General features: G+C 24.1%; 1 protein-coding gene across 12 annotated transcripts in view; it reads left to right on the plus strand.

Moving 5' to 3' along the window:
- Window positions 1–22,994, plus strand: part of LOC129606310 (bromodomain-containing protein DDB_G0280777) — a 99,147-nt gene that overhangs the window by 37,515 nt on the left and 38,638 nt on the right. For 5 of the 12 annotated variants that reach the window (XM_055516578.1, XM_055516569.1, XM_055516594.1 and 2 more), the window contains exons 3-6: window positions 5,377–5,871; window positions 8,959–9,687; window positions 13,209–13,274; window positions 17,461–17,667. In XM_055516578.1, the coding sequence (XP_055372553.1) occupies window positions 5,377–5,871; window positions 8,959–9,687; window positions 13,209–13,274; window positions 17,461–17,667 (1,497 nt within the window). The remainder of the gene's footprint in view (window positions 1–5,376; window positions 5,872–8,958; window positions 9,688–13,208; window positions 13,275–17,460; window positions 17,668–22,994) is intronic. The other 7 variants (XM_055516629.1, XM_055516648.1, XM_055516638.1 and 4 more) reach the window with 5 other exon arrangements.

Genomic DNA, 22,994 nt, shown 5'->3' on the forward strand with positions numbered 1-22,994 from the left:
GAAGTTGTTGAAGCTAAAGCAAAGTTGTGTTCGGAAACATTTCTGTCAGCTGATAGATCCAACAACTGCCCCCTCCCCCGCCTCCCACCCATCGCCGTAACTTTAATTGGTTGTTGTGTTTGTTTTTTGTTTTCGTTTTTTTATATTATTCATCTTCCTTATCATGCATTTTTGCTTTCTTGTTCATTTTATCTATGTTTTGCCTTTGAATGTCAATCATTTTTCACCTTCTGATTTGTTCCTTTTTTTGAAACTACATTTTCTTTTCACTATTTCTTTATTTTTCAAGAATTTTCTTTCTCCTTAATATTATTTTAATGTTGCTTTTTCATTTACCACATTATCTTCATCCGTTTCTATTTATTTTACTATAGTTCTCCTTAGTTTTGTTTTCATATCGGTTTTTTGATCAATTATTTTGAGCAATAAAATAATAGCATTTTTAGTTTACAATATTTTTTTTTAAATTGAAAGAATAAAACTATTTTTTTTTGTTTAAATATCTATCGTAATTTGATTATATTTGTAATAATAAAATAATAATTGTATTTTAAATTTTTTCTCTTTTAAATATGGTTTTCGATTTAGCTTATATGTTTTAATTACTTATTTCAAAATTATTTTTTCGGTTTTGCGTATTATATCAGTTGTATATATATACAAAGTTATATATGCAAGTATATGAATGTAAATTATATAATATTTATTAACAATTTAATATAAAATTATTGCCATGCGCATTCTGAGTTTAATGACATTTTATTTATTGTTGAATTAATTTAAAAACATTCAGCCCTATCATGAATTCCACTCGTAGAATCCTACGGATTACGAACTTTGCTACGACTAAGACTTTTGAATAATCACAAATTCATTTCGTAGAGATTATGAATCAGCAATGTTTTCAGAGTACAAAATTCAGTATTTTATTTCCACTGTCAAATGTTTATTTATGTTTTTATTGTTATTTAAGTAAACAACTTTCTTACAAAAGGATATTTTTAGGCAATATGATATTCATACTTTTCCGAATTTCAGATTTAAATTGAATTGAAACGAAATTCATGATCAGACTGAATATTTCTATATTATTATTTTGACAGTGTTTTCCACTTAGTATTTTTGATAAATAAAAAAAAAACTGTTACATAAAAAGATCTGTCAAACATACAATCCCATATTCTGGTAGTCGTATCGTATAATGTAACACCATTACAGAGGTGTTACTTTATACGATACTTTATACGATTAACAGAGGACGTTACATTTGATAGTTAAAGTGGTATCAATTTTGACGTGATACCAAATGTCAAAACTAATGCCATTTATATCTATCAGGCCACCAAGCTGAAATTATTTTCCGAAATTTTACATTCAGGAAAAAATTACAAAATCAATTTTTTTTTATTTTTTTTGTGAAATTATTGAGTATTCTGCAAGATTCTCATTTTATTTATTATAGTTTTATAATAATTATTTTTTTGCCTTTTTTTCAATTTCGTTCTTAAATTCTATTTCTTATTCAAAAATTTTACTCTGTAATTCAGTACACTTTCATTTAGAAGACAAGAAAGGTTGTCTGCGTTAAAAAATGCAATTTTTTTGTTTTTAAATGCATTTTTCATATGAAATTTACCAACCGATTTTTTAATATTTAAATTTTAAATTTAAAAAATTATGTAGAATTACTAGAGCCAAAAATATTGATCAATTTCCTTCACACAAATAAATTTCGAGAACACTTCCATTTAGACTCCAAATAAATTTGGAATTTATTTTTGATTTGCTCTCTGGGCTTGATGGCCTGGTAGATATAATATATGGGTTTAGTCAAAACCATCGCGAGTGCTATCTCTGTATAACTTTTCATTTGACGTGATAGTCATTTTTTATCATATTTGTATTCTATAAACTATCCTGTCAAGGTCTTTTAATTTAAATGTATGTAAATGAAATGAATCGGCAATATTAGTAATTCTTAAAAAATTATTTAATTAATTTTATACTAAAACTTTTACTCTATTAATTTATCAATAAATGATTGCAGTTTTTTTATTTTACAGAGTATAAAGAATAAGTAATACGAAGAAATTTGAGCTTCTAGTAAATTAACAGAAGTTGTTTTCAAATTTTTAAGTAAAATCTTGAAACCTTTTTTTAAATTCTCTAGAATTCCAGAAACTTTAAACAAAAAATTTACGGTTTATTCTAATATTTCAATATATTCAATGCTGTTATTATTCCAATGGATTTGAACTGTTTCGAATGTGCAGTTTTATGAATTTACAAAATTACTGTAAAACAAGTAAAAGCGTTTCAGTCAGTTTTAACCAACTGAATTATACCCTGCACCTTGACAATTTAAGCACATAAAATTGTTTTTCAAATATTTAGAATAAGCTTTCATAGTTTGATGGAGCTTAGTCGAACCTGTCAAACCATTCCACGAATATGTCTGACGAAAACTTCACGAATATGTCTGACCTATAATTGGACACATGACCGTCAAATCTCAGTCAAATCTCATGAACCTAACTTTATTATTTTTTCGAATATTTGGAGTTGTCGCAGGAAAATAGTGTCGTAGCTCACCGAACCCGTTTCCCGAATTTGTCCAATTACAAAAGGGTCCATCCTCGGCACAAAACAAAAAACTTGTGAAAGTTTGATGGTATTTTCTTTATTCGTTTTTAAGTTATCGTGCGATTGGACGGACAAGTGGGCAGACGGACGGAGGAACGAACTTACAAATATATCTAAATCAAGCAAAATTTTACGCTGAGCACGAATATATACATATACATGGTCATACCGCAGATGACTCCCTCAAATGGTTAAAAACTACGTACCAAAGTTAACATACCTTTCACGAAGGTGCAGGGTTAAAAAAATTTTTTTTTTGTTAGCATGTTTCTCAATATGACTGAGCGACCAACAAAATATGGTTTAATATGTATCAAATTACTATCTCCGTTTATTATAACCTCAATAATATATTGCCTTGAGATATCTGTTTGCTTTAATTGGTAAAGCAAGCTTTGCTCACAATGTAAGAGCATAAAAGAAAGGAAATGCATTTTTATTGTACAAAAAGTGCGTATTTCTTGTGGATAAAATCCATTATTATCATGTTAAAAATGATACCCAGTTTATCATTATTTTTAAGTTTCAACTGTGTATTTTCAACTTTTGGAAATAGTTAAATAATTAATAAATTATTTTATCATCTTCACAAACAAATTTTGTACACATTTTGGAAAAAAATCAGATACGCTAATTGAAACAATTCTTTTAATTTGAAAATTACATTACAAAATATCATTTTCTTCTTATTCTGCAAGTTAAAAAGCCGACGTACACTATTAACTATAGCTTTTAATAAAGCCGATAATAGTCAATTTAATTGAATTTTGCATGTCGTACTTCCAATATTATAGAGATTTTGTACAATTTTGAGTCATGTCACTCTGTTATTTTTTTTTTATTATTTGTATAAGAATGTGAAAAACATTATGAAGACAATTTTTTTTAGTTTATAATTGTAATGTGTTGTATTGTTCCTTTTGTGGTGCAATAAACAATTTCTCAATATAATCAAAAAATTTTCCATAATTATTTTTTTTCATACATGTTTATATGTAGATGCATTTAAAGAATAATATTTTTGATAAATTGAAGCGAAAATGGCGATTTTTTTTTTTTTTTTTTGAAATTAGTGCAAATGCTTTTTATTTTTTTATTTTGCGTTTTTGCGTTTTGATATTTTATAAAGAAAATCTCTTACTAAATTGGCTATTTGTTTACTTTTATTTTTCATTGTAAAAATTATTTATTTTTTTTATATGTAAGATATTTATTTATTAGCTTATGTTTCTTTTAAAGAACTCAAATTTAATATAATCTATTTAAAAATATGCATTTAAAATATTCGACAAAAAAAAAAAATTATATAAAAATTAATTATTAAAACGAAGACATGGCATTCAGCCAATTTTATTGTTCTCAGATATTATAATTTCATGATATAAGGAAAGAAAATTGAATTTCATTTTTATTTCTTTTTTATTTGTTTTTGCGTGTTTTCAAATATATTCGAAAGAAACTGATGCAATATAGGAGAACCTGAATGAAACTCTGTGAAAATAAGGAAAAACAACTTAAATAATAAGTTGGATTAAGCCAATGATTTGTAAAGAAGTCCTTTTCCCTAAAACAGTTGAATGTATGTACTGCTTTTAACAGTCTACTTACTACATTATTTAATTTACTTTTAATCATATACCATAATATATCAATCTATTGCAAAGATTTAGGATGAGCAAAAAACAAAAAAAAAAATTGTTAACATAATTGGCGAATTCGGCGGTTGAGTTGAAGCAAATAATTATATTTTTCGTTGGCATGTCATTAACCTTTTTAATAGAAATTTCACTTTTAGTTCGCCTTTATATAGAAACTTGGAAAAGCTTGTATTTTCGGAAATATAAGGTGTCGAAAATTTTACTTTTACAAATTTCAAGAAGCGATAACTTGTAAGGGAATGGTGGTGGAAAAATGTCTTCCAACAAATTAAATTATTCATTATTGTCTCAAATATATTAAATTTAACGCTGCTACAAGTTGCTGTCTAGGAGAAAAACGATACCAAAAGATTTTATAAAGAATATGGTTTAGATAACGGTTAACTTTAATGACCGTTTTGTCATTTTGATGTTCATTTGCACTGTGTTACGGTAGAAGAAGCATATTTTAATAAAAATAGAGAAGAAAATTTTTAAACAAATTTTAAAGCCTTAAGTACATTGTTTTTCCTTATTTTCACAGAATTAAGGTAATCGCATTTTAAAGAAGAAATGCAATTAAATTTTTTTTACAAGAATCAGTTTTAATTAGTTCAATTTAAGGAAAAAATACAAAGCCTATGGGAAAGATAGTTTTAAAGGGGGAAGGCATCCGTAGAGTATGCGTGGAGAGAGAGGCTGACGGAGACGGCAATAAAATCTTATCATGATTCTATTATGGTCGAAGTGTACTCTTGCCCGAATGCTGAAGATCTGCAATCTGTGATTTGCCCCTTTTTTATTATAGTAAAATTTTCATAAAAAATAACGTCCTAACTACAATTCACCTCAACTTTCTACACCAGGATTTAGTTCAAGTGTTACTTACTGTTAAAAAAAATGCCCACGATATTAATCCTATAGTAGATGGTTTTAGGTACTATGAATTAAAATAATTTTTAATTTTTTTTTCTTTAATATGAAATTTAAAAATCAGGGAACAATAGAAAATTTAAAAAAAAATCAATCAATTTTAAAGATAGAAAATATTTGGGAAATTTTTGTTTTGTTTTTTGTTTTTTTATACTAAAAAAAGGATGGTAAGGATATTGTTGTCAGCAAAGAAGAAATAACAAAAACTGCTGAAGATGGATCAACAACAACAACAATTGTTGTAAAAAAAAAAGTTTTAATTAAAAATCCTCCTGAAACTAAATCTGAAGAGAATGTTGATGAAACTGTTACAAAGAAAGTTGAAATAAACGACGATGAAAATGAAGAAATTGAAGAGGAGATTATTGAATATGTTGAAGGTGATGATGATGAAAATGGTAATGTTGAAACTGTTGTAGAAACAGTTGTTGTTTCAAAAAAAACATCATCATCGTCACCATCTGATGGTAATAATAATGAAAATAATAAAAATGATAGCGAAGCATCATCAACGACAACAACAAAAACTATAACGAAAAAAATAATTATACCAAAAAGTGAAAGTATTGAATCTGAAAAAGAATCACCACGAACATCAACATTAATTGAAAGTGATGAAGATGAAAAGAAAATAACTGAAAGCCCTCAAAAAGAAAAGGTGTTCTTTCTTACAAAAATACATACACATACATTATACACATATTCATATTCATATGTCCATATTCATTCATAAGATGTGCATATACATATATTAATAAATATACATATTAAGTAAATCAGATCACTTAACTACGTATCTGTTAAGGCTTTTTATATGAACCAAGTTTTCGCAGAACATGTACATTTGCACATATGTATATAAATACACACACATATTCATATATAAAAATATTATATAAATAATATGATTTTCAAAAAGAATTAGTACGGTGTTAATACACAATTCAGCAATTCACATATATAAATTGAATTGTGTATATATACTGTATAACTGCATTTTGGAAATCAAGCATATTACAAGATCTGTTAGTGATGGAATCGCAAATAAAATGAGTTTTAAGACAGCTTTTTTTGCTGTGGTAAACTGAAATTCTATTGAAAAAAGAAAATATTGCCACCTTTTCGGCTTCCTGTTTCGGCTTGTTTCTCTAAAATACACCAAATCCCTAATTTGGATATTGACGTTTTCAAAATGCTCCTTTTTTATTACAACTAACTATTTCCGAACTTGTTTTTTCTCTTGTTTTCTTCATTTCATATGTATACACATTTAAATATAAAATCTTGAAGAGAGAATCGCATAACAGTGTATTTAGTTTTAAAAACATTATCTTCTTAATATTCACGCATTCTAATATAAAGTGAACAAATCAAATTTTATTAAGAAAAATTACAAAACAACAATAAACCGACATCTAAAATCTTTAACTAACAAGCCACGCAACAAGTTGGAACAAAATTAGGAAACTAAAAAAGAGAAAGATGAGAGTGGAAATTCACAGCTCCTCTCCTGTGAACACAAAGAAAGAGAGAAAAGGAGAGAAAAACTCCTTTTTGGAAAAGCACTGTGAAAAGGAAAGTAAAGATAAATCTTTCTACTTCTTGAATAGTGTAAATTGAAAAAATGGAAAAACACGGCAGTACAAAGTCGTGTTAATCAAATTGTTTCATATTAAACTTAATACATATTATATTGTATGTCAATGACCACTTACCGTTTCCAAACAAATTACCCCTTTTGCAGATTTTACTGTATGTGGGAAGGTCTATATTTGAATATATAATATAAATAATATTCCTCGAATGTACATGAAATGCCCGTATTATTTTATATATACATATATATGTATGTATATATACATAAAACCAATATTACCAAAAAATTAACTCATAAAATTTAAATTAGCAAAAGTTGATATATGTATTATTAAACATTATTCAGGCAAAATTACGTTTCGTCAATCACAGCGTACATGTGATCTAATTACATTATTCGGTCTATCTTTTTTGATTCATTTCTTCAAAAACAACAATATTGTTTTTAGTACTTCCGTTGTATAGAATAATTATTGTAAAAAATTACTTATGAATTTGCTATTATTTGCTATTATTATAATTGTCTTTTCAAGGTAATAAATTTTGGGTTCGGTAAATTGTTTTTTTTAATTATTTTATTAATTTAAGTAAAATATAATATAATGTAATATTATAATCTATTTAATTAATTTATTTTCTTTTATAATTTTAGAACTTTGTTTTGTCCAAAGCGTAAATTTTTAATTGTATTTTGTTTCTGCGATTTGTGTAAATTTGTAAATAATTTTTTTTATAATTAATTTATATTTATATATATATTTTTTTTGAATTTCTAGTTTTTGAATTTGATTTGATTTGATTTTAAAGTTGAAAGTAGTTAAAATGCAGTAAAAAAACTGTCCTTTTTTCTTTTTTTTCCTTTGAATTTATTTGTAATAAATAAAAATACATAAAATTAATATTTTAAAATTAAAAATAAAAGTATTGACGAATTCAATAAAAATAAAAAAATAGAAATAATCCTTATTGTTATTGTTCATCCCAATTTGTACATACATATTTCCAAAAAAAAAAAATATCTTATATAGTACTAGCAAATTATTAAATTGAAAATTTAATTTAACTTTCAAAATACTTGTTAACATAAACATAAGCAATTCAAAAAATTCAAAATATTTATTTTTAAAATACTTTAAATCCGTGATGGCACATGTTATTAGAGAATGTTGTACAAATACAATATCATAATCAGAAAATCACAATTATACACTATAATATAGAAATGGCGATCTCTTAGGAACTAAAAATAATAAATTGTAGAAAATAGCATACCAAATTTGTTTGATTTAAGAATTGTCTAATATTGTAATTCTTTATAATGTTTTATCAAAATTATTATTTAATTCATTATTTTAAAACCATTTTTATATTCATTCGAAAGAATATTTTAAGAGCTATAAATTTATCTCCCAGTTTGTATTTTGTGATGATAAGAAATAGACGTCTGAGTTATAGACACAAGGGTATGTTTTTGATAAGTGTCGAATTTTGCAAATTTTAATTGTCAGTTCGTCTCAGCGCAAGCTCAAAAACTTGAAAAGCTAGACTAGCTTAATTTTCACCAAATACTAACAGCTATTACGGCATGAACTGTATTTATAGTAGTATTAATTATTTCTAAAGTAAACAACATTAAAATTTCGCGTCAATGAAATAATATTAAAATTACTCCATTAAAATTTGATTATTGTTATATAAGTTAAATTAAAAACATATAAAAAATTTTGAGCAGTTTGACCTATTTACATTATTTAAATTTTGTTGCCATAAACAAGTGTAAAATCACTTTTTCAAAAAAATTTAGTATATTAGTTTTATAAGTTATTGTAACAGTTGCCATACAAATGCAAAAAGTTTGTTTTAAACCCTACTAGTTTAGTTATAAAACCATTCTAAAAAATGTTTATAGTGATATTTTTTGTTAAGACTAGCATATAGCTTTTTAAAAACTTTTGTAGGGGCATCACGGAGTTAAAATTTTATAAAAATTTTTAAATTTATAATCGCAATATATTTACCTATATATTATGGAAAGTTGAATTAAATTTTGAAATTTTATTTTTTGTTCTTATACAATTTTTTAAATCAATTTTATTAAACATTTATTTTGTGTTGTTTTTTATTTAATTATTTTAATGAAAAAATTTAGGTGGAAGAAAAACCAGAAAAAGCTTTAAAGGAGGAAAAGAGTGAACCGACTTCAAAAGAAGCTAGTGAAGCTCCTAAAACAATTTCAAAGGAAATAATCAAAGAAGAACCAGAAGAAGAAGAAAAACAAGAGGCAGAAGTTGAGCAAAAAACAACAAAACAATCTTCTCAAGCTGTTAAAGAAGAAGAAGAAGTAGAGGAAGTTGAAGAAGTAGTAGAAGAAGAGGAAGAAGAGGAGGAAGAGGAAGAAGAAGTTGAAGAAGAATCTATTAAAAAATCAACTGAAAATAAAGTACCATCATCTAAACCAGTTGATGGCATAGAAGATAAAATAGAAGCAAGTGAAAAAGTTTCTATTACAAAACCACCATTACCAAAACAACAATCATCTGAACAAATGCAACAACAACAACAAACAACAAAGGTAGGAACAGAAAATTGTGTTGAACAAAATAGCTTGCTTAGCTTAGCATCTAACAGTTGTACATCATCTGATGATATAAAGCAGAATATTAAAAATCAATTAAAGGATATTATATCAGATATTGATCGTATTATTAAACAGGATGAAGATATACCACCACCAACCTCATTGTCATCTTCAGGTAGACAATTAGAACCGCAACAACAGCCACAACAACGTCAGGTATCAAATTTGACAACACGTGAAGAAACTCAAGAAGATGGTTATATTAAAAAAAGTGAAACAATTGAAAGAAATGAAATACAAGTAAGTTTTCCAAAATTTTTCTTTTTAATAAAATCAATTTTTTTTTTTTATATATTATGTATATGGAGAATAATAATTTGTTTATTAAAAATTTCCATACAAAAAAAAAAACAAATAATTAAGTAAAATTTTTGATGTATATAATGAAAATAATATGTATATATATATATATATATGTACTATATAAATATATATATATATATATATATATATATATATATATTTGAAATTAGATGAAGAGACTCGAAACAAAAATATTTTAACTTATAATTGGAAATATTTCTATATCTTTTGGAGATATATGAATATTTCTATGAAAAGCAAAACAAAATTTTAAAGAAAAGAGAAAAATTATCTTTATATTTTTTTAAACTAAAAATCACGCTTTGAATTAAAGGACGTTTTCGATAATTCTGATAAAGTTCTAACTTAAAACTCAAAAATCTTTTTTTGCTTCATTCCAGAGGAGTTATACAAATCTTTTTAGATTTAAAATTTTTCAAATTGATATTTTTCAAATATAAAATACTTTTGCAGAATTTGAAAAAAAAAAATTTTTAAATTTTTAAGAATTTTAAGCATGCTACGATTTTCGGTTCATCTTGCAGTAAAGATTTATCAAACATGCTACATTTGAAGATTTTGTAGTTTTGATTCATCAAACATATATACCTACATATGTATATATGAGATCTAAGTTAGAACTCATTATTTTCATAAAGAGTTAAATTTAAAATATCATCAAAAGTTAATTTTTTTGCATTTATTATTCGAATAATTAATAAATAATTAAAAATTTTTAAAAAACTTATAGTCTAAAAATATCTTTTGATAGGGAAATTTTAAAGTTTTTTATAATTTCTTTTTATATTTTAGTTTTCTTTGCGCAGTAAAAATTTTTTTATTCATTTGAAACTATTTAGTATATATGCAATTTTTATATTTTAACATATTTAAAATTTTAAAACATTTAATTAAAACATTTTATTAAAACATTTTATTATTAAAGCAAATATATTTTTCGGAAAAATTTTTCTCTTTTTTTTTGTTTTTTACAGGGTGTGTCGCATAAGATGGAAAATAATTTCAGGCATGATTTTTTGATCAATTTCCAGCAAAAAATTGTATGAGTGAGGGGTGATAGTATGTCGCATAGTTCCGAAGTTATACTTATTTATTTATATGCAGGAAAAATCTGCTACCTTTTTTTCAACAGGCTGTAGCTCGAAAAAGATTATATCTATAACCCCAGCCCCATACATTTTTTTTTGGAAATTGATCAAAGAATCATCCCTGAAATTATTTGGCACCTGATGTGAAACACCCTGCATGCAATATAAAGTATAATTACAGTATTTGTTAAAATTAATAATAAATTCTTAAAATACATTGTACAGAGAGTTATTTTGAGAATTTTTTAAAATCACTAAATCGGGTTAAACTATTCAATTAAACTTTAATTCAATTTTAAATATAAAATTTAAATAATGATAAAGTGTTTAACGTACGCAAATAAATTTATTTTTTAAAAAATTACTAAAAAATTAGAATTATATTAATTAATTCTTTAAATTGTTGGATAATACTGTAATTATAACATCTCATGTAGATAAATTAATTTATTATACTCGTATAAAAACTCACAGAATTTTTTTCATATAATAGAGCTTTGATCTTTATACTTTTTAACTGCCCATACTACTATCAAAGATAATGTAAGCAAGAAAATTAAAACTCATATACAGATGCTTTTTTCAAAAAATTTTATGAAAAAACTTGTACTCCGGTCCTGATAATGTGTTCTACATTATTAGGATATAGAAGATAAAAAACTGTATATGTGTTTATATAGTTCGTTTATGTTATATTTGCTATTATTATTTTTTTTGATTTTCAAAAATTCAATCTTTTTTTTTAATATTAAAATATTTAAACATTTTGTATATAAGCACATGCATGTCTAAGTATAATGTCTACATAAATTGTAAATAATATTTACATTTAATTAAATATACATTTTATTTTTTAAAAATGATGTAAATAAAAGTATTTTAAATGTTAATTTTTAGGTTAAATGTAAGATAAATAGTTATGTTGGGAATTTTATATTAATTAGAAACAGCTATGTATGTGAAGAAAAGAAAAATAAAATATTAATCACTCACATTCTGAATCTCATATGGTCAGGGTATCACTGCAAAAACCTAGCTTAGCAAAAGTGTTGCACAAGATTATCAAAATTTCTTTTAAACAGTTACTTTCAATTTGAAGGACTCTAGTAAGCTATTAATTAAATACCTACAAAGAATGTAAATTTGACTCTTAGTGGACATTAATTTTATGGCATTTGAATTCCTTGAAAAGTTCGCCAGTTAGTTTCGATAACAAACAAAACTCAAACATTAAATTTCAAGAAATTCCGTTCATTGTTTTAGCATTCTAAATTCAAATATTGAATTTTATGGTACTTTGTTTTCTATTTCTCTTTATATGCGAAAAAGTATACATTTGACTCATAGAAAAAGTACAGTTGCTAATATCTGATTTTTCCTAAAAGTTAGGGGGTTTCTCTGACTCTCAAAAAGTTGATAAATCCGTAACATATATAGCCAAAATAAACTCTTATATAAAACCTCTTCAAAATTCGTTCAGCGGAACTTGAAATTCACATGTCTTCACAGAGTTAAAATAGTTTATTTACGCTTTCCTACCATGGAGAAGTGCGATTCCATTGATAAACTTGACATGAGAAGCAAATAGAATATTGTTTGTAACGCTAAATAAGAGATTCTAACGCATTTGAAATATTAAGAACAAATATATGAAACATAGATTGTCAACATAAAAAACAATTTTTTGGTTAAAATAGAAATGCGGGCGAATTCCCTGTTTTAAATTTTTCTAGAATGGTTTATTGCCAAAAGAAAATTTCCTTCTTAGCCAAAAAATTTTGTATTGTCGTGGCAGATTAGAAGGAAAATTCTTTTATTCTGAAAGAAATGTTTGTTTTAATTTAAATTTTCATGCAAAAACAATATAGTTTCATTTCGCTGTATAATTTCGTTCATATTTTATTACATTATTCTTTTAAGGAATCTTAAACGTCCCACTTTAAATTTCACTTAATTTACTAAAATAACTGATTGTCAAATCCAAGCAATGTATAAATTATTTTTGCAGTAAATGCGTAAATAGGAAACCTCCAATTAGAGAGAAACTGAAATATAATATTCCATTGCTAGTCTCCTTATTTAATAAGTCTACATTGTGCTCAATAGAATAGATATTTCTATCGTTTTAGTAACGCAATTTTCAGAACGTGAGTGAATAATAATATTTTAAATTAATTAAATATTTTTTATTCAAATGAATTAAATATCAAATCAATTATTAATCTTTTTCTTTTTTTGAAAATGAACTCCTCGATAATGTGGTCAACCAAGGATTTCAATAATTAAATAAAATTTAAAAAATTATTATCCTTTCAATATAAATTTTTGTTTCTTTTATTTTTTAAAAAGGTAAAGCCAAACAAATGCAAACATATTTGCGCATGTACCAACCCGGCTTTTTGTTTCTATAGTCAGGTGTGCATTTTATATAAAAAAAAACCAATTGTATTGATTTTCTATTGTATATTGTTAATTTAATTAAATTTTTTTTTCTACTTTTTGCTGTAAATAATTATGTTTTGTTTTATTTTCAAGAATTAATATTAGTAATTCATTAAATTATATATGTATGTAAACTGAGAGCGTAATATTATATAATTACATTTTATAAAGATTTAATAGGTACTAATCACGCTTATAAAGAACTAAGTGACTTACTCCATGATATCATGTAACAACCGAATACACGTCTACTTGGCGTAAATATAAAAAATATATAAAATTTGTTAGAAAACAAGAGCACATGATTTTCTTAAAACATATTAAGAAAAACGAAAACATAATTTCTTTTAATCTTCAAATGAAAATTCAAATGAAAATTAAAGGAAATTACATTTTCATTTGAAGTCGTTCTTTTAAGTAAGACTATTTTAATTTAGTACGTTATTATAAAAATTGTAATGAAATTTGTTAAAATTAGTTAAAATGCAATAATTTAAAAATAATTTAATCAAAGAGTAAATTCTTTTAAATAAAATAAAACATAAACTTATATTTTCTGCCACAAATTCTTATATGTACATAATATTGTTAGCCAAAAAAGGCATTTAAAAAGGGAGCATATTTAAGAGTTTTTCTTAGTTTTTTAAGATACAAATCAATGTTTTAAATATAAATTTGTAATTAAGGCACGCAATTTTTAGTTTTACAATTGTTTAATTGCTTATTTGTATTCCATAGGTTTATATTCAAGCGCACACACATGCAATTGTATGATCGTACTCAGTTAAGCAATCAAACAGTTTGTAATTTTTTAACAATCTGATTGAAATTTTTAATTAACGCAATCGATTTGGATTGACGCAATAGTTTAGTTGCTTTGATGTGCACGTAACGATTGTAAAATCAAGTAATAATTGCAAAACTAAAAATTGCATGTCTGTCTGACTCAAGCAGACTTAAATTAAGATTTAAACCTATTAGGGTTTAACTGCAATTCAGATAGCCGGTTAACTTGCATCCCTTGAAATTTTAAAATTTTTTAAATTAGTAAAAAAAAACTTTTACTAATTAACTTTTAGAATCTATGATAAGCTCCATGTTTTACTTTAAAACTGTATTACAATATATAAGAATGGGTGGTGCCATGTTATTATATTATTCAATAATTAGTTTTATCACGTTATATTATCTGATCCACATTTACATGTGTATAAGTATGTATAATTTTTACATTTATATAACAAAACACAAATATATCACAGATAAAAATGTAAAATTATTTTAAAGCAACATTTAAATTGTTACATACATATACAATGGGATAATAATATTACTTTAATTGTATATAGTAAAGAAATTAGTTTAGCAGTAGCATTTTAATCCTCATATTTCATTATCATAGAAAATTGAATCTTTAATATTATAGCAAACAGTCGAATTTCTATTTTTAATATATACAGAGAACCATTTAAACAAAAATGCTAATGCCAACAAAATTTTTTGTTGCTATATAAATAAATATGTTAGTTTTACTTAAGTATATATTAAATTATTAATTTTATGTGAATTTCAATTATTAAATATGTAATTTACTTATTTATATGTGTGATAATAGAACGTTCTTATATTTGCAAATATTTATATTTACAGCCTGATCGTGTATCTCGCTTTTTTACTCATTTTTTATTCATTTTCAAATCAGAATTATAAGTATTTTAATTGATGTTTTACTTTTCCAATAAGATTACTCATTTTTTTAATTAGCTTTTTGCATTTTTTCTCAAATTATCGACTGAATGCTTCACTTTCAAAAAGAAAGTGAAAAACTTTTGTATACAATTAAAAAAAAACGAGATACGCAATCGGAATAATTTCGAAATTTAACTTCTCACTCCAAAGTTACATTATACAAGTATAATTACTTACTTTCTTCTCACTTTCTTAATTACATCTAATATACATCTAGCTATTTAAGTTCCAATTATAAATGTTTACTGAAATTACATAATATGCATTGCATAATACGTAGAATATGGATAATTCTATTTAAACAAAATAAAAGGTTCACTTAACAATTGTATTTTAATTTTCACTAATTTAAAAATATTTCCCTAATTTAAAATGTAATTTATTTCTAAGTTGTCAAAATTTTAGTGCTGATTATAACGTAACTTATCTTATTTATTTTATTATGTTGTGTTAGTGTATATAATGTTTATGTTATTTTTTGTTTTACTATTTCCTCTTGTCAAAAATTCTTTTAAAAATTTATATTTTATAAAATAAAGGAAATATTTTAATGTTACTTTCCTTAAATTTCTGTTCTGTTTTCTCTGTTAAACCTATTAGAAAAGTAATTACAATAAAAGACGAATTTTATATTCAACAAAACTCTGCTAAAAGTAAACATTTATAATAGGAGTTTAAATCTATCAATTTATTGTTTTTAAATTTTAATATTTAATCCTTTATTGTTAAATTGGTGTTATTGTTATATAAGTATATGTGCATTGTATCGATAACAGCTAAAGCTTTACAGTTATTTTAAATGGTAATTAATTTTACACAAATATATCGATAGCAAAAATTAATTTTTACCTGATATATTGATTTTGATATTAAAGTAGATCCGAACACTAGTTCATATTACGTGAATTAAAAAGAAAATTAAATCAAATAAAAATCATGTAAAAGAAAAAAAACTTCCAGTTATAAAATTTTTTTTTCTTTTACTCTTTTTTCAACAAAAATCTTTCATAAATTCTTTCCATTAAAATTGTTTAAGGTTTTTTTTTTCGTAAATTCATTTTTAAAGTTTAAGCTACTTTTTGCCAATTTTTTTTATCGATATGTCGCTTATATTTTGCGCTTTTTTTATACTTACAAAAATTTTGTTTAAGCTTCTGTTTAATAGTATTTAAAGTTTTATTTAAAGTTTTTTTTAGAAATGATAATATTTATTTATATAATTATAAAATAAAAAATATTTTATGATTTACAAGTGAGTAAATAAGTTGGAGGAGCAATGATGAAGTATAGGTGTTTTGTAATACTTTAATTAAAAAATTACCTTTATGATCATTTACTTGTAAATTAACCAGAAATTTTTTTATTCAGAAATTAGAATTCTTTCGTTGAATAAATCAAATTAATTTAGATCTGCTGCTTTAAAGTAGATATCGTATTATAAGGAAGATAAGTTTATTATAATAATGTCTTTTTTCATACAAACATTTTCCGACAAAAAAATATATTTCTATAATAATTATTACAAAAGTTATTTTTTCCAACCTTTCAAAATTTTTCCTACAATTTTTGAAGTTTTAAATTTCAAAATAAAAATTGAAAAATTTCCATTTTTCCTATAAATTATGAATTTTTTAATTTAAATTCAAATAAATAATTCCATTATATATAGTACCTTTATGTGATACGTGTAGTGCTTTACCGTTATATTTCGATTTTGATCTTGTAAAATCTAATTCAATATTTCATAAGAAATATAAATTATTGTATTACAGTACATTACAATGTTATAATACAAAATTTTATTGTTTAATTGTTATACTGCAATATATTTGACTACCGAATCAGTTCAGTGTATTAAGCAATATTTGCAATAAGGATTTATGTTAAATTAAAAACAAATTAATTTTTAACAAAATACCTGGTTGTTAACTTGCATATACATATGCATAATACATTTTATTTCGATCCATCTTCTTCACTGTTCATTTATATAGGTCTTCCTCCATTTATTTGACGACAATATATTTAATAAATATTAACATTTAATTTTTGAATGAAGAAGTTTTGAGTCTCATTTTTTATGTTTTTTTTTTTTAATTTAATTAAATTAAATTTAATTTTATTATTCATGATAATAAAATATTTTTTTGATATAAATATTATTTATTATACCATATATGTGTACATGGTAAAACTTGAATTATAAAATATTTATTTTTATTAATAATTTAATAATATAATTTAATTTTTTTTAATAATTATTTATTATTTTATTTCATATATAATTTAATTGTTGACCGTTTGACACATTAAAACAAAAACCAAAATCCAAACGCAAAAAAAAAAAAATTTTTTTTTTAATTTTGTAACACAAAAAAAATGATTCGGAAATGAAAAAAAAATATTAAAGGATCATGGTGACGGAAGAACTGAAGTTCGTAGCACCGAAACGAAAACAATCATTCAATCGACTAATCCTCCATACTATAACAATTTACCCTATCAACAACAACTACAACATCAACAACGTCAACAACATATTCCTTACTTAAATGATTCTGATTTAAAAGGACATCGTTCAATGTCATTACCTTCACATAATCAATTTGTATCCGAGGTATTTAAATATTATAACTTTTCATTTTTATATTATTTATACTTCATTTTAAAAAATTTTATATTTATAACAAATTAATTTTATTATTATAATTTATAGATCTGTAATATAAATAGAAAAAAAAATATTTAATAAGTAATAAAAGTTTACTTAAGTTGAGTTTCCTTTTATTTTGTATTAAAATATTTAAGTACCAAATTTTCAATTAATTAAAGAATATACATATGTACATATAAACATTCCATTTTGTTCAATTTTGCAACAAAAAAAAAACAATAAGTAGCTAATCATAGCTCATTTCATTCAAAAACTTTGTTTACTCCAGTTTTTATTTTATTTACCTTCATAAATGATTATGCCAATAATTTAATTGAAAATTAATCAATTATTTTAGAAATATAAATTTCAACTAAAATAATGAACACGTGCACAGACAATGATCCCATCAATATTAATTTAAAAATTATTTTTAAATGTCATTCGGGGTCAGCAATTTAAATTAGTCACTGTTGACGTTTTTTTTCTTTTTTTCCTTTTGCTTGTGTTCTGTTTTCACAATTAACTTGTGTTTATATTGTTTTTTGTTGTTTTTTTTTTCTTTTAAAAACAATAAATGTTTTTACTTTATTATTTCATTTTTCAATTATTTATTATTATAATTTATAATCTCATAATTAGGATTATTACTTTATATCAATAAATATAAAAATTTTCAAAATCGGATTTTTCTAAAATTTTAATTATAATTGTTTTTAAGACAAATTTTAATTATAAAAAAAAGCTATAAAAGTCTTATTGAAGATTTATTATTGAAGTAGAAGTGTTAAGTATAGGTAATTTATAATTAAATTATAATTCTTTCAAAAAAATTCCTTTAGTTGAAGTTAAGTTGAATAAAAAGTACATTGTTTAGTTATAACTTTTATACTATAATTCACTAATGAATTTAATTTAATTCTCGTTTTGTTTTTTCAATAACTTAATTTTGACTTCAACTCGTTTATTTATTTAAATTATTTTGATGCTATTACAGATCTAAATATTGTATATATATATATATATATATATATATATATATATATATTTATGTATATATATATATGTGTATGTGTATATATGATTGATTCATTAATAATTATAATGCAAATGGAACGTTCAGAAAAAAAATTAAATTAATAAATTATGTATATATTGTATATGTATTAATGTTAAAATTAAATTACAAAGCCCAACATTCTGTTAGTTGCCTACATCAAATCTCTGCTGCCTCAAGCATAAAAATTTTAAAATTGCAGCATCTGTAGCAAATATGAAATTTATAAGGGGGTCAGCTCAAAAAATATGTTGTAAAATTTGTTAAATCCCTTTGAACTTTCTATGCACTATAAGAAATAATCCTATTCGCTTTTTTTTATTTTTAAGATTTACAAAAAATAACTTAAGATTGTGCATTTAGTAACTCGTTTTAATTACAATACTTGAAAATAAAAACCACAGCATTTACTTCAAACATACATATGTATGTATATAAAATATATCTATTATTGAGTACATTTTTATAGTTAAAAAAAAACTTAGCATTATAGTATTTTGTAAATTACTATCAGTACGCATAAAAAATAACAGAATAGCGCATGGCACGGGCTTTTGACACTGCTTGTCACCATGACACAATTATGTCTATGACTAGAAGAATAGCAAAATATCATCCGTTATTTTCATACTGTATACATCTAACAGAATGTTGGTTAAAATATATCATAAGCAGTATTCCATATTGCAAAACAAAAAAACGTTTTCTGAATTGTATAAAATGCACTTTTGAAACCAAAGAAAAAAAAAATATATATTTATAAAATTTTAGGTTTTTTTTGTAAACTTGCTACGAAAAGCTTTTATCAGCCAGCTTTAGTTTATAAATAAAATAACATAGCTTTTTTGGTTAGAATTTTTGGGTTAGAAAACTTTGATGTAGAAAACCGGTAACAAATTTTTGAGATTTTGGTGTAGAAAATCCGCATAGGTTGTAAATTTTAAGAAGAGTGACAAATATAGTTACGATTTCTCATTTATAATGTCAATCAAAAAATCAGAATTTTCAGCCCCAAATTGTAAATTAATTGTAATTACTGTTAATTGTGTCAAGTGTTCGATTTGAGTACAGTTTAAAGACGATAATAATTTTTTTTTTGACAATACGGAATACTACGATATTTTTTATTTTTTTTTAGAAAGAAAGTAGTAAAAAAGTTTTATTAAAATAAAATTGAAAAAGAAATGTTATTTGAAAGGTTTTAGAAAAAAAAATAAAACAATATAAAATTTTTTTTGCTTTTCTTAATTATTTAAAATATTAAACGCTTAAAAAACACAATTTCATTCACATAAAATCATTCATAATAAAATTATCATTTATATAAAAATCAATTAATAATAATTCAGAAATTTATTTAATATAGAATATAAACGAGAACAACTTTTAAGAACAAAAATGAAAATCCAACAAATAACTGAAAATTGCATTCAATTGATTGTACTCATTTTACTTCAAATAATCAATTTTCAACTGGTATTCATTTAAGAATTATTAAAGAAAAAAAAATTAAAAAAACTTTAAACAGATTTGCCACCGTTTCAAATTTTAAAGTTCGTAATATTTTTAAATAAAATATTTTTTCTAAAATAGAAAAAATATTTAGAGACTACTTTTAATTAAATAAATGTGGGCCAAACCAATGGTTTGTAAGGAAGCACTTCTCCGATACGTCGATATCTCGTTTTTTGAAGTCTAGCACGAGTGCTCATAGTTACAACTAGCATTTTTTTGGCACTTACAGAATCGAATCCTAATTCATATACACAGACGCTTCTAAAATTACGGAGGGGGCAGCTTACGCTGTATTTGATGAACAAAAATTGTTAATTAGGAAAAATATGGCACCAAATGTTGAGATTTACAATGCGGAAATCACTGCCTTGTACGAGGCACTTCTGCACTATAATGGGCTCGATCACGAATCAATAAAAATACTCTCAGATAGTCTTTCCACTCTGAATGCAATGAGAAATTTAAGAAGTAGACAACCAATCATTCGGGCGTTTCGTAATATTATTGTTTCTTGCACTAAAAGAATTAGAATAGTAAGGATACCGGGTCATTGCAATATAAGTGGGAATGTTTTTGCGGATAGGGAGGCCAGATCTGCTATAGGGAGTCCTAGCTTCAATAGATTTATTTATTTTCGAGCAACTAAGGCAAAAGAAATTACATAGATATCAAAAGGCAGGAGAGGTGGTGTACCGCTGTTAGCTTTCTTAGATGCCATTGGCCGCGCTATGCTCCTCAGGTATACAAGATAGGTAACAGGTTTATAGAAACCTCGCAGATTGCGTCTAGGTCATACGCTGTTATCATACGCACGAAGAAATATCTATTTGATAATACTAGTGCGCCGACTTGTTCCTTTTGTGGCAATACTTTAAATGTTAAACATATATTTATGGAATGCTCTGTTACTAGGGATTATTTGGAGTCCTGCTCCAAAGATTTCTATGAAATTTTGCTTCCAATAACTGAAAAAATCAATTTTATTAAGAGTATTTGTGACCTTTTTAATATATGAAATTTAATTTAATTAATCCTGATACGAAGTATATAAAGGTCATAAATTAGTTTATTTAATATATGTATATACCAAATTTATATAAATTTATTGCATACATTTAGGATTATCAAAAAAAGAAAAATTGGAAGAAGCTTTAAAACAATGGTTGAATTAGACGGCTAAGTTAGTGTGTTTAAAAAAAAGTAAATTTGGAAATGCTTGCGGTTTCAGAAATATAAAGCGCCGAAAATTCAAATTTTACAAATTTTGTGGAGCGATAACTAAAGAGGGGATCGAGTTAGTAAAAAATTTCTAACAAAATTAACTGCTTAGTATCTAAATATTTTAGACTCTTACAACTTTTCTGAAAATTAATAGAATAATAATAGTTAGATAGAATATTTTAATAGTTTAAAAGTTTACAGAATATAATAATAATTAGAAGAAAAGATACAAAAGATATAATAATAATTAGAAGATTAGAAGAAAAGATATAATAATAATTAGAAGAAAAAAACAAAATACGATTTTAGATAACGGTTAATATTGCTTTTTCAAAGGTCAACAAAACTATGCCGCAGTAAAAAAATCTCACTACTACATTTTTGCGTTTGTCGAATTTAAAAAATGTTTATATGGTGTCATTAAAATGCCATATTTAGGACTTTAAGGGGCTATAACTATTAGAAGGGGGATATAGCCAAAAATTTTCTTCTACGGAAATATATATAAATATATTTATATTTATTTATAAAACTTCATCAGCTTTTTATCTTCAAAGGTGTAGAAGTTTTGTGAACAAATACATGAACAGACGAATGGATGTACACAGACATGGAAAGGCACAGCGAAACTAATAAGCACTTTTTTCAAAATTTTTTTTGAAAAAGTGTAATTAACATTATATTTCACTAGAACAAAAAACGTTTTTTTCCCCATGTTATACACAATTATAAATTGCCACCTTTCTTCGCCTTATCCACAATCTTTTGTAATTTTTTATTGAAATATGCTAAGAAAAGCAGAAATTAAGATGGTCGTTTAAATAGGAAATAAACTTAAATTCTAAAGGAAATTTTGGAAAATTAAATTCTAAAAGAATTTTGTATTACTTACTTTTTTTTTGAAAAAAATACAACTAATCAAAATAATGATAAACGAAATGAAATTATATGAACATAAACTAATTATGCGGTTATATTGTTTAATTTGGCAACACTGAACTTTTTCCAATATGAATCCAGAGTTACCTATTATAAAATATGTAGTGCGAATGAGTACAATCAAAACTAAATACAATTTTCTGTTTTTGGTTTTTCATTTATCGAAAAAAAAAATTATATTACAAAATGTATGAATGAAATACAATTTTAAATTTACATTTTTCAGCATTTGTGCGCGTTTTGCATTAAAACAAATTAAAATAAATTAAAATGAATGTTTTATAATATTAGGAATGTGCCAGACTCTAAATAAAGCAACAAAAAAAAATTTTCAAATTGAACAAATTTAATCAAAATATTAAAATTAAAATCAAGAATTTTATTTAACTATTGAGTTATACAATATGGAATATCAAACGTTGTTAAATGAATGTCAATATATTAAAAAGAAAATTTTAAATATGGAATGTGCCAGCACGCCCGCCTGCCTGCTCGCCCGCCAGTCATTGAAATGTATACGCTCTACATACCTGCTTACTAAAGTTTTTATGTTTTGTGA

The sequence above is a fragment of the Condylostylus longicornis genome, unplaced genomic scaffold, assembly GCF_029603195.1.
Source record: "Condylostylus longicornis isolate FDR11 unplaced genomic scaffold, ASM2960319v2 ptg000003l, whole genome shotgun sequence".
NCBI classification, from domain to species: Eukaryota; Metazoa; Arthropoda; class Insecta; order Diptera; family Dolichopodidae; genus Condylostylus; species Condylostylus longicornis.